This window comes from Podarcis vaucheri (assembly GCF_965113315.1).
Source record: "Podarcis vaucheri genome assembly, chromosome: 5".
Taxonomy (NCBI): Eukaryota; Metazoa; Chordata; class Lepidosauria; order Squamata; family Lacertidae; genus Podarcis; species Podarcis vaucheri.
The window spans coordinates 103,245,518-103,263,194 of NC_138763.1; the positions used below are offsets into that span (position 1 = coordinate 103,245,518).

The 17,677-nt window shown below is 45.3% G+C and overlaps 1 protein-coding gene across 2 annotated transcripts in view; it reads left to right on the plus strand.

Annotated features, from left to right (window-relative positions):
* Positions 1–3,372: 3,372 nt before the first annotated feature.
* FBLN1 (fibulin 1) overlaps positions 3,373–17,677 on the plus strand; it is a 53,697-nt gene continuing 39,392 nt past the window's right edge. The window contains exons 1-6 of one of the 2 annotated variants that reach the window (XM_082223118.1): positions 3,373–3,583; positions 9,772–9,871; positions 12,775–12,907; positions 14,474–14,642; positions 16,137–16,196; positions 16,982–17,083. In XM_082223118.1, the coding sequence (XP_082079244.1) occupies positions 3,517–3,583; positions 9,772–9,871; positions 12,775–12,907; positions 14,474–14,642; positions 16,137–16,196; positions 16,982–17,083 (631 nt within the window). In that variant the 5' untranslated portion in view covers positions 3,373–3,516. The remainder of the gene's footprint in view (positions 3,584–9,771; positions 9,872–12,774; positions 12,908–14,473; positions 14,643–16,136; positions 16,197–16,981; positions 17,084–17,677) is intronic. The other variant, XM_082223119.1, reaches the window with a different exon arrangement.

The following is a 17,677-nucleotide window of genomic DNA, read 5'->3' on the forward strand; positions in this document are numbered from 1 at the left end:
AAGACTAAATATAAACAAAAGTGATCAGTGACCAGAAGTATGAGGCTACCAGCTCCCTGGTGGTAGGTTTATCTGGAAAATTATTCACTGCAAATTCCTTTCACAAATACTTACTGGAAATGACGCCTGACTCCCAACTCAAACAATTGCACTCCATATTTCCTGTAGTGTACAAGCTGCCAATTACAAGATAAATCAGCCAATCAAATGTGGATGGAAGGAAAAATGGTTTTAACCATAAGCTTGAAAAAGTGTAGTCTCCCTTTATGGTTGTCAAATCTCAATAGCATCAGACCCTGGTACTCAAAGTGAAGGCATCTGGGTAACAGGAGGTGGTTGCCGGCAGATGGTGGGCCTAGGGACAGCTGGGACTAGGGTTGGAGCCTAGGGACAGCTGGAAGAGGCCCGGGATGCCACCTGCAGATCAGAGGTCAGAGCCTGGCTATGCTTGGTGGCTTAGCAGAAGAACCAAACCAAGCAGAACTGTCTGACTTTGCGTTCTGGCACATCAGTCCAAGGTTTTACACTTCATTTTTGAGACCTGCAAAAGAAGGCTTAAGCCCTAAAACTGTGCACTACATGCAGTAGTAATCAATAAAATCATTTCAAAACATTTTCTTTCACAACACATGCAAAAAGTTATTAGAAGCTCTTTATGAAGAGAGCTTTCATGCAAACATTGCAATATATAGCACATACTCTTAAGTTGCACATGAAGCAAAGGTGCTAATATTGGAAGCAAACAGAGTAAAGGCAACAGGGAACGAATTTCCATTATGTCACCATCCTGACTGCAGTTTTGCTTGTTTTAGTTTTGCTCTGCGACAGTTCAATTTTACCTCCAAATAGTTTGGCTTCAGATAAAGCCAGCAGCCGCCTGGAGGGCAGATGCTCTGTGGAGATTTCGGTTGAGATGGAAAGGATCATGTTTGTTTTGCTCCTTAGTTAAAAAAACCCAAATACTCACTTTTGTACTATTTTTATTTGTGAAGTGTGGCACCAGACAAATGAACTCCCAAGACTTGGGTTTGCTTGGACTGGAAATGTCAGAGGTTTGGCTTGTTTCTCAGGATTTCCAGGGCGAGGGGTTAAATTTCAGGATGCACAGAGGACTATTTTCAGAAGTCTCATTTGCAGACTATCCTAAAAGTTAGCCTCCTTCCCTTTTCATAGAATCAGAGTTGGAAGAGACCACAAGGGCCATCAAGTCCAACCCCCTGCCAAGCAGGAAACTTGGCATATTGTTGGCATATTTGGCATATTTTCTCGTCATATTGTTCCAGTCTCACTTGCCTTTTCTCTTAGAGGAAATTGAGACAGATGCCAATAAGGTCTAATAAATATATTTTGAAAACTTGTGAGAAGGAGGGCAAGAATCCTGTTCTGAAGACAGCAAGTCGTCAAGAGATGACTGGCTCCATTCGTTTTGTCTGGCACTGCCCTTGAGTTTTCAAGCTCTGCTCCTTGAGCCTCAGGAACCTGGCATTGAGGAAATATGCCAATGTGTATGCAAATATGCCAATGCAAGTGTGCATCATCCAAGCTGCCCAAAAAGGCAGAGTGGCTAGGGTAACGGGGGTGGGGGGCGGGGGGGGGGGGCTGCAGCCTACACCATGAGAAGGAGGGCAGACAAGTGAAACAGCTAGCTTAGCACCTCCTTCCTTGGTCCGCACTACTGCTACCAAGTGGGTATCTCTGTATTTCCTTTCTGCCTCCACTAAACAACCCTTTAACCCAGGGCTAGGCAACCTAAGGCCCGGGGGCCAGATGTGGCCCAATCGCCTTCTAAATCCGGCCCACGGACGGTCTGGGAATCAGCATGTTATTACATGAGTAGAATGTGCTCTTTTATTTAAAACACATCTCTGGGTTATTTGTGGGGCATAGGAATTTGTTCATCCCCCCCAAAAAAAATATAGTCTGGCCCACCACATGGTCTGAGGGACAGTAGACCGGCCCATGGCTGAAAAAGTTTGCTGACCCCTGCTTTAACCCTTGGAACTGATTTCCTGTCCCAGGCAACTCTCTATGCTGTGCAATGTGGTAAGCCAGTGCCAGATTTAGAAGGCACCAAGCCGAGGCGGCGCAATATTGAGAAGATCCATACTTGTGAAGATCTATTTGGGGGTGCCTTGCGCAAGGTGTCATTTTACAAAAAATTACCAGATTCCTCTCCTGTGATAATGAAATAATAATAGGGGGAAAACAACAGAAGGCAATTATCAGTTGCTAACAGCACCCATATTAATTGCATTGTCCATGGGCCAACAGAGGCAGGTGGTCCCCTCCAGCCCACAGCTGGACACAGATTGCTGGACGAGATGGGCATTGGTCTGATCAGATGGCAGTTCATAGAGCCTTAACAAACCATCCAGATGGGCAGGGTATAAGTGATGATGATAATAATAATAATAATAATAATAATAATAATAATAATAGTAGTAGTATCTTAGAGTTCCAACCAAACCATTAAACAAATTAACTACAGTATTTTGGGGCTCACTGTTTGAAGATTAAATGTGGATGTAGAACAGTCCAGTTTTGTAAGTCACCTGGGATGATTACTAGAGTTCTGTGTAAATGGGAAGCCCAGAGCACTCTTAGAGGAAGGGGGGGGGGGTAACCTGCAAGCCTAGGAAGCAACTCCTCTCCTCAAATAGGACTCAGCACCATCTGCTCTTATTGAAATAACATTTGACCCTCAGTTAATCTAATCCCCACACAAAGAGCGCAGCCGGAGGGAGGCGGATGGTCTCCGGGCAGATCCTCCTCTGGACCAAAGATCACTCTGCATCTTGTTTGGATAAGATAAACACGAGATACCATTTAAGCGAGTGTGCTGTAATTGGAGAATTTTTGCATCGCTTCCTTTGCCTCCTTTTTTCAGCTCCAGATTTTCTCTCAGTCATTAATACATATACATTCAGGACAATCTGTAGGAAGAAAGGAGACTTTTAAACTTTCCACTGAGCGGCCAGGAAGCGGCCTTGACTTTTTCCGGCATCCCACTTTTTTGTTTATGTGGGATTTTGCTCGCGCTGAAGGTATTTCGAGAATTCCCTTTCTGTTTGGAGGAGGAAACCTGAACCAAAGAGTCTTGGCCGCGAGGTTGTTTCCCAAGGTTCCTAAATTGGTTGAGGGAGAGAGACTCTGTAATAAGAAGAAAAACGGGGGCGGGGGGGGGGCGGCGGGAGAAGGACCACCCCTGGATTCAGCAGAGGACTTTTCCAAGGCCCCGCCTCCAGGCTATGTTTCGCCTTCAACGCCTGCAAGCGGGATAATTGAAAGGAAGGCAGGAAGGCGGCCAATTAACTCCCCACACGGTTACTTTGCAGGCTCCTTCCTTCTCGACCCGCCCGGAGTGGCGAGGGGGGCTTTAGCCGAGGTAGGAGCAAGAAAGTCAACTCAAACTCAGAGAGAGGGCGCGGGAGGGAGCGAGCCAGAGTGAAGCCCCTGCCTGCGGCTGCTGCGCTCGCCTTCCCGGCACCTTTCCTGCCGCTTCCGCGCCGCTCACTGATGGAGAATCTGCGCAGGATCCGGCTGCTCCTTCTTCTGGCTTCGGTGCCTTTGTGCGGCGCGCAAGGTGAGCAAACAGCTGCAATGCTGCAAAATGTTTGAATTGCAGGGCGAGGACGAGGAGGAGAAGACCGGCTGCCTCCCCCCCTCACCCGCCACGGGCTGGGAAAGCCAAGATTTGACCCGGGGCAAAAGAGTCTGCGCTCGTGGAAAGTGTGTGTGTGTGTGTGTGTTTTGGGGGTGTCTTTGAGCCTGCAGTGGCGTAGCGTGGGGGTGCAGGGGGGGCCGGCCGCACCGGGCGCAACATCTGGGGGTTAGGGTTAGGGGGCGCAAATCCACGGGTTAGGGGGCGCAAATTACTTGCCTTGCCCCGGGTGCTGACAGCCCACGCTACGCCACTGTGAGCCTGGCTGGGGACTGAAGCCCCTCGAGTTGGCGTGCAGGTTACTAGTTTCTTGCAACTAAACTAAAGCGCCCTAGTCTGCCCTATTCTGAGTGTAGTTGATTTCGACGAGACTGAAGTTATTTTTCCTTGAGGTTATGTTACGATACTTGGAAATTTCAACATTCAGAAACATTTTCACGAAAGGAGAAAGGAGGAGACAAATTCATTTCGGAAGCCAGCTCTTGCTCACTCATGTGGTGCCGCTTACTTCCGAGTAAATATGCATATCGATAAATGATAAATCTGTAAGGTGTAACATTATTTATAACTTAAGCATAAGAGATGCTTTTGCCTTTGCCTTTCTGGTCATCCATGCTCCGAGTGTGGATGTGAGCAGGGCTTTTTTCAAGCCGGAACTCTCTGGAACTCAGGTCCTGCCCCCTCAGGTGGGCGCCGTTGCCATTCTAAGAGAACCAGGGTGAGTTCTGGCACCTCTTCTGCCAGAAAAATAACACTGGATGTGACCCTCGTGTAAACCAGGCATTCCTCCTAAATGCCCTGTTAAACAGATGCCCAGTTTACACCATGGTGCACATTCAGTGTTCTCTGTGTGGTGGAAGAAGGAAGAGTGTGGCCCTGTTAAATGTACGAAGGTTTAGGTGCTGATCTGTATGCTCTGCCTTGGGGAAACCTGTGCACCTCCCAATGCTCCTGTCACCCCAGTCATTCGCCCTGCTGGCTGAGGAGAGTTGGAGTCCAGCAACATCTGAGGAGCCACAGGTTCTCAATGCCTTCTGATGTGTAAGGAGGGAAGTATTTTTCTGGAGGAAACTGTGATTCCGTTAAGATTAAAAACACGAGTAGATTCTCAAGGGGGCTTGCAGCAGGTTATAATAACTCAGAAAAAACCCTCCACATGTACATGTGACAGACACGTGGCCCAGCACCCAAATTCTTCTGGCTGATGTTTGTGGCTAGAGAATGTCTCCCTATGGATTCCCTCTGCATTCCCAGAGCTATGGGCAGGTGGAGCTGTGTGCTCTGTCTGACAGGGCTGGGGAGGCAAAGTTCCTCGCAGCTGCTCTCCCCTGGTTGATGGCTGGGAACAGGCTGGTCTTCCCTTTGCCAGAATGTTCTTCCTGGGCTGCCAGCCTACCAGGGGCTCTTGAGCCACTGTTGCATCATTAGAATATTTTAATTTAATGAGATTAAAATGACCCTTTATTAGGACCAACCCCCCAAAAAGTCTGGTGTGGGATGTAAACTTCCAAGTTCACCAGGTCAATTTTCAAGTTAGATGTTGCCATAGTGTCTGCGCATAGGAGAGGAAATGTGGGTTGGCCACTTTGGCCAGGCATACCACTGGTGTGCAATCCTCATTGTGGACCCAAATGCCACCCTTGAGCCAGACTAGGATAATAGCACTGTAGAGTCGGAAGGGACCCTGAGGGTCATCTAGTCCAACCCCCTGCACTACACTGCAGTGTGTAGTGATGGGTATTAGAGTTGGCCTCTGGAAGGTCTACATTCACATTTGAAGCTAACTGGCTGGTCTTGGGCAATCAGTCTAATCCACCGAGGGGTTGTGAAGATAACCTAGGAAGGACCCAGGTAAGATGAATGCTACTTACTGTTTATGTTCTCATGCACCTGAAAGGTTCAAATAAGATTCTTTCTCAGTAATCCTTACCCTTGTGAGGGGGGCCAGCACTATTCCCCCCATGTTTCCAGTGCAGTGGTTGAGAGATAGCAAAGTCACCTTGCAAGTTCATGACTGAGATGACATTTCAACTTAAGACTTTCAGGTCACATTGTGTGCTGGTCCCGGGGGGAGGTTACCGCGGGGCGAGGTCCAGGACCTGAGTCGAGGGTCGGCAGACAGTCCTCCATGGGCGAAGCGGGGTCCAAAGTGAGGAGCCGGGCAAGGACAGGAACTCTGGAGGAACAGGACTGGGTGCTGGCTGAAACAGCTCTTCAACAACGTTGCTCCCGCAACCTGGGACCGGGCTGACTGGCCTTTATCTTCTCTGAGGCCAGGGGCGGTCCTGGCCCCCAGGAGACCTGCCTCTCCTGGCCTTAAGGCAAGCACTCCTCCTGGGAGAAACCAGTTCCCTCCGCCTCTCTGTCCTGAGCCTCTGCAGCTCAGGAGAGGCCGGTGGGTTACTGGACCCAGGGGGAGACTCACCTTCCCCTGACAGGGCTGGGAGAGGCGCACCTGTAGGCACTGTGTCCTCAACCACCTCCTGAGGATCCGGCACAGGTGCAGGCACTTCAGAATCAAGGCCCTGCCCCAGTTCAGCTGGCCCTGGAGGCGGGGACTCCTGTGCAGGCTGGGATTCCTCCGGTTCAGCCTCTGAATCGGATTCCCAGGCCATCACACATTGCTAACTAATGACTAGCAGTTCGAAAGCAGACCAGCGTGAGTAGAAAAATAAGTAGCACTGTGGCAGGAAGGTGGATGGCATTTCCATGCGCTCTGGCTTCCGTCACGGTGTCCCATTGCACCAGAAGCAGTTTAGTCATGCTGGCCACATGACCCGGAAAGCTGTCTGCAGACAAATGCCTGCTCCCTCGGCCTGAAAGCGGAGATGAGGGCCACACCCCATATTCAAAGCATTTACAAAGCACCTTTGTTGTCTGAGGAATTCCAAAGTTATCACCATCTTGATCTGACAACCCTGGCAGATAGGTTAATAATTCCAACTTTACAAGCGGACCCCTGAGACTGATCATGAGGGTTTCCGTCAAGAGTGAATCATCCAGTGCACAATACTTTAAACTGGTTCATCTGGGTACGTAAAACAGGCAGCTTAGTAATATAGCCAAGTAATCATCTGGGAATGTGTGCAATGGGGTTAATGGGTGAGCTTATGGTTTGTAACAGGAAAAAGATCACAGCAACCTTGTGCAGTTGTGTTTTTGGAGGCTATGATTTGTTCCTGCTTTTGGGTCGGAACTCATAAAGGCCTTTCCCATCCTGCCAGTCTAAACATTTGTAGACCTTGTCTCTCTTCCAGCTCCACAAGTCTGTGATTCTCTAGATATAGATCTCCATACATATAGTACTCTGAAGGAGAAAAGGAACTGTCTCAACAGGGATGTGCCCACCCACCCCTAACTTCTGTGCCAACACAACATTTGAAGGGGCAGCTGATGGATAGACTCTCCATGCAATTGGGAACCCTGAGGGTTATAGGCATACATTTGTATGACTGTAGGCTTTCATTTCAGGCATTGCGCTGAGTGCATAGCTGTTGAGGCTGGTCCAGTGGGTGTTGTCCTGCTTCCCCTTCCATGCACTTGCTCTCTCTGTGTGCTGGTGAGGTGAAGTGTGGGGGCAGGATGAGTAAATGGCGCTACTGTAATCCCAGGTTTTCTTCTCCGCTGGTACTGTCAAATGGCATAGTCCATTAGGGCATATCATTTTAGGGGGTAGGAGATCAGGGTGACCTGATCTCCTCCCACCTGGTCTCTCAGAACCAGAAGGGGTATGAAGAGTGTGAAGCAAAAACAAACAAGGCGGCAAAGTCTCAGGTTGCCTGGGAAGGACCCAGGGGAGGAGAAGACTTAGGGAACTATGGGAAGGTGGGGACCTTCAGGCCCCACAACGGCTCATAGGGGCACAATCTACTGGGATGAGTTGCTTTGCTCCCTAGGCCTGGCCTCCTGAGTTGACCATGCTTCTTTGAATAAACTTGTGATTTATTGCCAACCTGCTCCTGACATTCAGCATGAAATAGATGTGTTATGTGCATGCTTGCTCTCTGTTCGGTGCACTCAATATGGCAGTAGATGCTTGGGTTGCTGTATTTTGAAGACACATTTGCCGACTTCTTTTAACTATGGATCACTATGATGACTCTCATTTTACATATCCATGAAAAAGAGGATGTGCCCTGGAAAAAGAGGACACATGGCAACCCTACTAGATGCAAGATTGTATCATCCACTATTGGGGGTCATTGCAACCACAAATTTTATCTGGCTACACAGGCTGGCTCAAGTATGTGAATGGCGGTAGCATGAGAAAGGCCCCCAGTTTGTTTGATATATATTTATAATATATGGGGCTTTGTTGGATATGTATACAGTGGTACCTTGGTTTAAGAACAGTCCTGTTTACAAACGATTCAGCTTACGAACTCCTCAAAACTGGAAGTAGTGTCCTGGTTTGTGAACTTTACCTCAGTCTAAGGACGGAATCAGAACGGTGGAAGGGCACCGGCGGCGGGAGGCCTCATTAGGGAAAGTGTGTCTTCGTTTAAGAACGGTTTCAGTTTAAGAACGGATTTCCGGAACGGATTAAGTTTGTAAACCGAGGTACCACTGTATATGATAAGGGGCTAATTCTTCTGCAGTATTAGTGTCTGCTTTTTTCTTAAGGCTAGACTTTTCTCTCAGCCGAGATTGTAAATTCAGGTCATCTGATCAGTTTCAACGTTTTACACACAACAAAAACTGTCAAGGGCAGCTTGACATAAGATTTGCACCAGAATATTCATAATTTTGGAATGGTATGAAAGAAGGAAGACAGCTGTTGTAATGCCTACTGACTGACACCTTTGGAGTTACTTGAAGCTCTAATCCAGGCATGTCCAAAGTCTATTTTGGGGGCCTAATCCAGTCCGCCAGTCGGTTTAATCTGTTAAAATCCTAAAAACAACTGTCAACAACTTTGGTTGGCCCTCATGGCCCTTCACTTCATCAAATCTGGCCCTCTTTGAAAAAAGTTTAGACACCACTGTGTCTAATCCAATGTCATTGAAATTCTTTCAGCTGGAGTTTTGGCCAGCCTAGACAGTGATTTGAACCAGTTGCAAGACTGCAATAATTTTTTAAAAATAACAATTAGAGTGACTCGTTTATTAATTCTAATGTTCCTGCTGTGTAGTGAACTTTTGTGCATGAAATATTAAGTATGTCTGTAATCCTGTTGCTCATTAACTGTGTTTATTTTGCTAGACCTGGCCATTGTCCACAAATAATCTGAAGTCCAAATAACTAAGGTTTCAATGTGCACACAGTTAGGTTGCCTAAATGTCACAGTGTTCAGGATTGCAGCCTGTTCAGTTTAGTTCTTTTTGGTATTCTTTTTCCTTTTGATGTATTTGTCAGCTGTATAGTTAATTTCGTTTTCTTTGTAATTTTAAATTCCTTAATTTCCCCCATGTGTTCTGTCTTTTCACTTCTGCATTTTTTATTTAAAAATAGTTTTTAATTCATCTTGATTTCATAAGATTTTACTGTTGTGTTAGGGTGCTTCTTCCACATCCTTACTCCAAGTGGATTATTTCAATCTAAGAGCAGTAACAGCATTATTATGATTATATCTCAGATATACAGTTGAAAGCAGTTTAAAAGAGGACCACTGAGACATTTTTCTTCATTCATTAGGTCACTCAAGAAAGCTGGTTGGCAGTAGGTTCAGGTTTGGCTGCCTGGTATACTCCAGAGTTTAGGGCAAGGAAACAAGCTGGGAGACAACTTAAATGCAAGGGGGAGAAAGGTCCGGATGAATGCAACCGAACACTGGCGAGGGCTCAGCGTCGAACCTTCGTAGTGTCAGTGAAGGCAGCAAAGGTGGCATACTTTGCTGCCTCCGTTGCACCCTCATTATGTCATCCGGTGGAGGAAGGGGGGTGCGGTGGCTGCGGTCTGCCCCGGGTATCATCCCTGGGGGGTGTGTGTGTTGACATCGCAGCTCCGCCCTCCTGGGACGCTCGCCACTCGCCCTGCCCCTGGGTGACCAGCATGTGTGCCACTCTGGGTGCCAGAGCAGCTAGCTCCGCCTCTGCAGGGAGAGTGGACAGATGATTCCTCAGTGTCATTTCCTGAGTGCTTCTAAAACACACTTGTTTTTTTTTCTTCAGAAACTTCCGTGGAGAGCTGCTGCTCACAGGGATATGAATGGGCAAGTCAAAAGAGGGACTGTAATTCTCTGCCATCACATCCTGATTCCAAAGAATGCAGGTATTCTTCAAAGCAGCTTGCTTGCTTGTTGCTATAGCAAGAGATAGACTACTCCTCTGGGATAAAGCATTGGCCTTGAAAGCCCAGTGTCCTAAGTTTCCTCTTCACTGCTACTGTAGGGTCCCATTTCGGACACTGACCTGGGACTTCTTCCCATGATAGTAGTCTTTAGTGGAAAAATAGGGGCCTCCTGCCCAGTCTATAAACAGCACTCTGAAAAGAACCGTTTTGGGGAAAATATTTGTTGTCTTGCTTTTCAGATTTGTAATTGGCTTGATTTCTTTTTAAGAATGGAAAGAATGTGTTTTGCAATCCTGTCTGCTAGTACTTGGTGAATTTTTGCATTTATATTGGCATTGATTACGGCCTCCTACACAACGTGGTTGACAGATAAAACTTAACTTGATTTGAAGTTGCTTGAATAACAATAAAACTTTAAAAAGATGAAACATACACAGGGGTCAGGAAAAGGGGAAATCCTGTTGAGAAATCAAATTGAGGAACGCAGCCTAGCTCCTCTTGGTGCCTCAAGTCACATGGCCCTGGCACCATAGGGATGGCACTACCCTGGTGGGTAGTCATACTTCGTTAAATATTATTATTACTTGAACTGTGTTTTATATTTTAAAGATTTTTTTACTTTTTAGGTCACTTTGTACATAGTCAACATGGTGTATAACTGTTTTAACTAAGAATGTGTGATCGTGGGGCTGCATGGACCCTCATTTGCAGGATCTTTCAGCCTAAAAATCACTCAAACCCAGTTGCTGTGCCTTTGGGCTCTGCATTCAAGGCTCCATGTCACTCATGTATTTTGATGTAATGTGGAGGGAGTTCACTCCTCCACTCCACATACAAGATTACCACCCGCACACGGGTTTCGCCTGGGCCTAGGTTATTACAACTGCTACTCCTTTAACGTCACATAATGGGCATGTTTGTTGCCAGAGCCGTAGCTGAGTGATCTTGCGCCCCTGGCAGAACTGTCCAGATTGCACCCCCCCAGCCATGGACAAATTAGCTCTTCTTTCCGCCTCTCCTCCAACCCCTCCATTCAATTCACCCTCTATTTAAAATCATTTCTTATGAGGCAATAATCAATATTTATATTTATGGACATATTTTAAAGCCAATTTTGCCCCCCCCCATTGCCTGTGCCCCTGGCAGGGGCCCACCTCACCACCCCCTAGCCGAGGTGGTATATTTGTGACTTGACTGTACCACTTGTACAAATTGAAGCTGAGGTCCACTAAAAATGAGTGTTCCTCTGTGCAACCCGCCCCCCACCCCCATTAAAATCCCTCTGGGGATGAAAAATTGGCACGTCAGAGAGAAACTTGAGCTAGAATAGGTTTACTGCCTTACACAGAATTAGGCTGATATTGCTTACACGTACCCTGTAAACACCCTGTTCAAATTGATTTCCATAAATGAGTTTGTTGAAAAGAGCAGGAGGTCCCTCCTTTTGCTAAATGCCAACTTAGCAAGTTCCTTATTTAACCACAATGTTCTCTGGAAAATGATGGAAATGAGAAGGTGAGGGACTCCCCTCCCAAACACTTGAAACTAGATTGGTGCTAGAGGAATTTCCCCCCTTAAGTTATAGCCTGCACTTTGAATGGTTTTTATGGAAATGAATGAAAGGGAAATAAGAGCAGTCCTGATGCAGTTAGGAAAATCATGCTGTTTTTAAGCATTCACCCTCTGGAGGGGATAGCAGAAGACATGAAAGCGTTCTGGAGCTACAGTTCATTTAATGAACAGGAATGCAGGCTTTCTCTGCTAATTGTAAATCTGATGAAGAGGTGAAGTAAAAGCCCACAATTCTGTTTCTTTAAAGATCTCTTGGTTGGCTTTATTCATTGGACAAAGACTTACTTTTTTAAAAAAGTATGTTGTTTGTATTGAGAGGGTTGGGAAAGAGAGGTATGCCCTGTCCAAGAATTGTACCCAACTAAGCTATACTCTGAGTAGACCAATGCACTTAGTTTGTCAAGTCATTGGTTTCAGTAGGTCTGTTCTACTTGTGACTTAGCTGGATATAATGCATAACATTTAACTACAGATTATGTTGCTTGGTGTTATGTATGTATCTAAACCAGGAAGTGCCAATGTGAAGTTCCTCAGGTATTGTTGGACTACAGTTCCCATCATCCATAGCTAGCATAGCCAATGGTCATGGATGATGGAAGCTGTAGTCCAATAACATTTGGAGGGTGTTACACTGGCTAACCTTAATTAAACTAAAAGCAACCAGATTGTGTAGCTGGTTTGGTGCACAAGATTAAGAAATCAGGACACGACTCAGGCTCATGTATCCTTCTGCCCTGCTCTCTTGTGAACCCCCACTCCCCGCTTCTCTTGCCCCCATTAAGCTGCCCTAAGTGGAACACTAACCATACTTGGCTGAAAGCAGATGTCAAATTCTAATTTAGAACTATGTTTTTTTCTAACTCAGGGCAGGTGTGACACTAATCATCATCATCATCAACATCTTCAGGGCAGTTTCCCTACCTCTCCATACTTTGCTTTTAAACTCTCAGTAAAGCCTAACTAAATATAGATTTCACTGGCCCAGTTCACACGTAACACCAAGCCAAACCACAATTTAGCGACCTCTTCAAGCGGAAATCATGACCACTTTGTTCTTCCTCTGGTCTTGCTATTGTTGTGCTGCTGCAAGCTAAACTATGGTTTGTGCTTGGTGCGTTGTCTGAACTTGGACTCGTGGTTTGTCTCCTCCAGACAAACCATAAGCCATTAGAAAGAAGCCTTTGCTACAGCTTGTGGACTGTCTGAAGATGCTGAGATTTTGGCTTGAGGCAAATATTACCATACAAGCCTTTATGTGCTTGGCCTCAGACACACCCACCTCCCCTCCCATTCTTTTTACTTATTTGTAGCATAGCTCAGGAACAATGCTGCCTCAATCAACTGGAAGAGCTGCGTTGCACAGCAGGAATAGCGATTGCCAGCAAGCATGAAGACTGTGATTCCAATGAAGGCAATACTACCTGTGAAGACAAAGTCATTAAGGTGAGATTTCAGAGTTGCCATTATTTGATATCAACCGTATGCCTTGAATTATGGCTCAGAATTTAACCTCTCAGGCTCAGCATTGTATTCAAGCCTCCTGGAGTCTAGATTTCCACAGTGTTACTGGAACCTGGCATTCTGGGAATCATATCAGCTCCTCAGTAAGAAGACTGGTAGGAGGAGGCAGATTGCCCTTTATTATATTATACCTATATTATATTATATTATGTTTAATATATTCTTATTTATATTTATTCCCCTATAGTGTGTAGCATCTAGGTTGGGTGTGCCCTAAGGCACCCGGCCAGTACCCCACATTAGATGAATGGAGTGTTCTAAAACAGTGTAATTCTTAGGTTTTCCTATATACTTCCGCCTACAACATTGTTTAAGTCAACAAGCAAGAGCCCTCTTGTGGCAACTCCTTAACGTACCGTTAGCACAATGTTTGCTTCTCGACGCTGCTGGTGTTTGCTAATTGGCAATATCACCCATTGTTGAGATTACAAAGCTTTATGCTGCTCTTTCTTATACTGGAACTAAATATTATGGCTGATGTGTGGCAGCTACCCAAAATAACCTTCTCTGTGTCCCAGAATTGGTTCTAGGACGTGAAATAGATTAATGCACCAACCTGGGTGAAACTAAGCAGGTCTGAATCTGGTCAGGAGCCAGATGGGAGGCTACTTTGGTGCCCATCACAGAAAAAAGGCAAGATTTAAATGTACTAAATGAAAATAATTGGGATCCTCAGCACATCGAGAGTTTCCCCTGTAGTGAGACGCAGGAGCTGGTGGTGAAGGTGGGGAAAATCTCATTGCATTGACATCTCAGCATGAGTTGAGTATCCATGGATGTTGAGGAGGTTGCAGGAGTGGTAAAGGGCTGCTGTTATTTCAGTGCTTCGTCAGAGCCTAACTTACAACTTGTCCATCAGCCACAGCCATCTTTGGGGGTGGGAATAGCACAGCTGGATACAGCTGACAGGCATACTAGTCATTTATATTATTTATCTCTACTGTCCATCAAAATGGGATTTGCCATTTCTTCCCTATTGTATTTATATGAAGATTTTTTTTTAAGTCATAGTTAAGATCTGTTCTTGTATATGTATTATGTGGGCATCAAAGAAGCAAAAACAATGTATGGAGTATGAGAGCAAAAATATTCTGGAGGGAACCACTGGACTGAGAGCAACATGTAGGCCTCTGGTAATGTATGAAATATGCCACAGGTTGACCTTTGGTTGTTTGTGAAATATATGTTGGGAAATGTAATAAAAATTATTCTTATTATATTACATTACATAACAGCTCCTTTCAATTTCCCCAGAGACCCCCCAAAATACATTATGAGAACTTTTATCCATATAGAAATATTTTTAAAATAAATACATGATGTGATGAACACCAGGGGAGGGGAGGAGGACTGAGGGAAAGCGGAGAGGACATGGTATAGAGTAGCATCCAACCTGAGGGGCCACTGTGCCACAAAAAGGAACCTGAATGTGGCTGCTAATACAATACTATAAAGCTCATTGATCATGTCTGTATTGCATTTTGGCAGAAATGTTGTTATTGCTGCTTTATGGGGAAGGTGGCCCAAAAGCAAGGGAACAGCTGTGAGCAGAGCCTCCTGATGGGATACCAGTGTGGTTTGGTCTTCCGAGCTTGCTGTGTTGAGGGGCAAGAAAACTCTGACACGTTAATTGTTGATGATCCTAACAAAGAACTAGGTAAGTTACACACACACACCCCAGCACAACTTTATTTTTGAAATACGTAGAGGGGAATTGTTTCAGATTTAGTTCAGTTCAGAACTAATGAGATTTAATGAGATTGTGCTAGAAATTCACCATGTGCAGAAATGGTTGATGTCTCAGAGCTGGGGTTTTGAAGTTGTCTACCTTCAGGGAACACCTTCCAAATCAGCTTGTCTTGCTTGGGCATTTCCACATATCCTCTGTGCATTGCAAGGATTTTAGGGGCAGATCCTGGCCTAGTTTACACACCTGAGTTATATACTTAGCTCACCTGAAGGAGTGGCCAGTTATGAGGCTTCATCATTGCCTCACTTTCTGCTGATGCACACACCAAAGAGAAGACGGTGTTGGGGGCTCCAGCATCACCCCTGAACTGCCACTTCTGTGGTTGCTCTATGAAATATCTGTGTGTTCCTAAACAACACCTTCAAAAGTTCCTTGATCAGGTTGCTGCTATTGGTGTGGTTCACAACTGCACAAGCCATCGGTCAGTGTTTTGTTTCTCTCTCTGCCAATAGCTGGAGTTTCAATGTGCTACAGCAATACTGAAAGAAGTAAAAAAAAAGGTCCCTTTTTATCTAAATCTTTAACAACTCCATGTTCTAGGTAATCCTTAACCATTATGAGGCTTGCATTACCATGTGGCGTCCCAATCTCCTGCCCTTAAATCTCATGGAATGCCAGAGAAACAAAAAGAACATGAAGTGCTAGTGGTCAAAGTGACCTCACAAAATGTTGTTTTTGTTACTGTTTTGTTACTCTCCTTGCCTGGCCTACAGACACTTAGTTCAGAACCGTTCTGTCCATTTGTGAGAAAGGAGCATACAGAGTGGAAAAACCAAAACAAATCTATTTTTTAAACATTATAACTCAAATAACTCTGTTACCAAATAACTCTGTTGATGTTCAACAATACTTACTGGGTCTGCTTTTGGAGTCATTTTAACTTCAGTTGCATCTGCAAATATTTAGAAGCAACCTGTGTGGCTGAGGTTCATGGCAATTCTCAGTCAAGGACCTGTTAGATGACCCCTTGTCCTTGTTTAATTCTCAGTCAAAGACCTTTAGACAACGCCTTTCCTGAGACAGCATGTAATGAGTTAGCCTCAGCAACTAAAAATCTAGGCCAGACAGCAGTTGAGGAACTAACAACCACATTTACAAAACTCTGGATGGAATAGGACTACAGATAACATTCTCACTCTGAGGCAGATTTGGCCTAAATCCAACTATCTTGGGAGGTACCCTTAAAAAAGCATCTCTACGAGAAAATGTCTGGCAGGAGTCACTGTGTGGTAATTGACCTGTTACAAATGGTCATATAAACCTCAGATTTAAAACAGAGTCATAAACAAGACTTCGTACATCAAGATCCATTCTAAATAGCAGGACAAAGGGCCATTTTATTTTAGCAGGCTTGACCTTTCTGTCTCACTCTCCTAATGTTTGGCTTTTTTCTCCCTCAAGACGCAGCATCACCAGTGGAAGTTGATAATGAGGATCATTACCTTAATGACCGCTGCAGAGGTAATTTACTAATTTGTGGGGCAGGGCTGAGAGAGAGAAGCTGTTTGTCAGACCAGTCTGTGAGTTTGTGACTGAATCTGTTCAGGGGCCTCCTGGCTCACTGAGAAACCACTACAATAATAGAATCGTAGAGTTGAAGGGACCACTAGGGTAATCTAGTCTAACCCCTGCAATGCCCATGCCCCTGAGATTAGGAGTGTCTTGCTTTATTGACTGAGCCATCCCAGCTCTGCTGCATTTGTCCATATTGCACAATTTGCTCCTAATACTAGTGTCACTCTTAAGCCTTTAGTCAGGCACCCTGTAAAATTAATATTGTCTACCATTTATTGGTTGCGTGGGCTGTGTAGAAGGCACATTACAAGTCCTCCACAGCAGCTTAGCTCTATTTTGTTGGCAATGCATGGAGACTGCTAGCTATTGTCAGCGTTGCCATTTCATGTGCACTGCATTGCTGGGGGTTGGACTAGATGACCCTTGGTGTCCCAGCTCTACAATTCTATGAATTCATGAATGATGGCAACCATCCCATTCACAGATCCCTCTTTCCATTTTGGGCTTACCTTGACTGAACAATGCAAGTTTAGGATACACATAATAGTGGAAACAAAAGAGTATTCTGTTCTGGTTTTGAACCACTAATTTGTAGTTAATTGTTTGCTTTCTCCAAAAGAAATTAAGGAAGATACAATGCTGTTAAAGGGCAAATGCTTGATGCTGGTCTTTGGGTTTCTTAATGATGAACTTTAAAAGAACTCGCTATCTTCTGCTGTTGTCCTTCGCAGGAGGAGGCCCTTGCACCCAGCAATGCAGAGACTCTGGCTCAAGTGTTCTCTGCTCTTGCTTCATGGGCTACCAGCTTCAGCCTGATGGCTTCACTTGCGAAGGTAAAGAAAGGTTGCCGTTTGCTTTTCTTTTATAGTTTTGTCCTTTATTTAGAGAAATAACTCTGGCTATGTGTGTCCTGCTGTTCAAGTACTCAAAGGAAGCTTGCGGAGTAAATCAAGAGATGAACAGAACATAAGAGTGAGTTTGTGCACACATTGTATCCCTGTGTTTAGGGCAGCACTAAAGCCTTGTTCTTGGTGAAGCAGAAAGCCTGTATATCTCAGCGATACCACTTCAGTATGCAGGTGTGAACTTGCTCCACTGAGTGCTGCTTCATAAAAGAGCAATCGTGCACACTCTTGCACATAGAAAACTTGCTGGGAAAGTGATGCTGCAACACTTCTTCCTGCCATTTAGTTTTCTATGTGCAGCAGTGTGTGTGTGTGTGTGTGTGTGTGTGTGATGAAAAATACTCTCCTACTGCCTGGGGTAGTTCATTCCAGCTACAGGTTATTATATCAGTAAGCGTACGGCCCACGAGGGGCTTCAGATGTTGCAGGGAAGAACAGACAATGCAGGTGCCTTATGCTTCCTCTCTCTCCCTAAAGCCATTAGGTTTGAAGTCATGGCTTTAGAGAGAGAGAGTTTGGAGC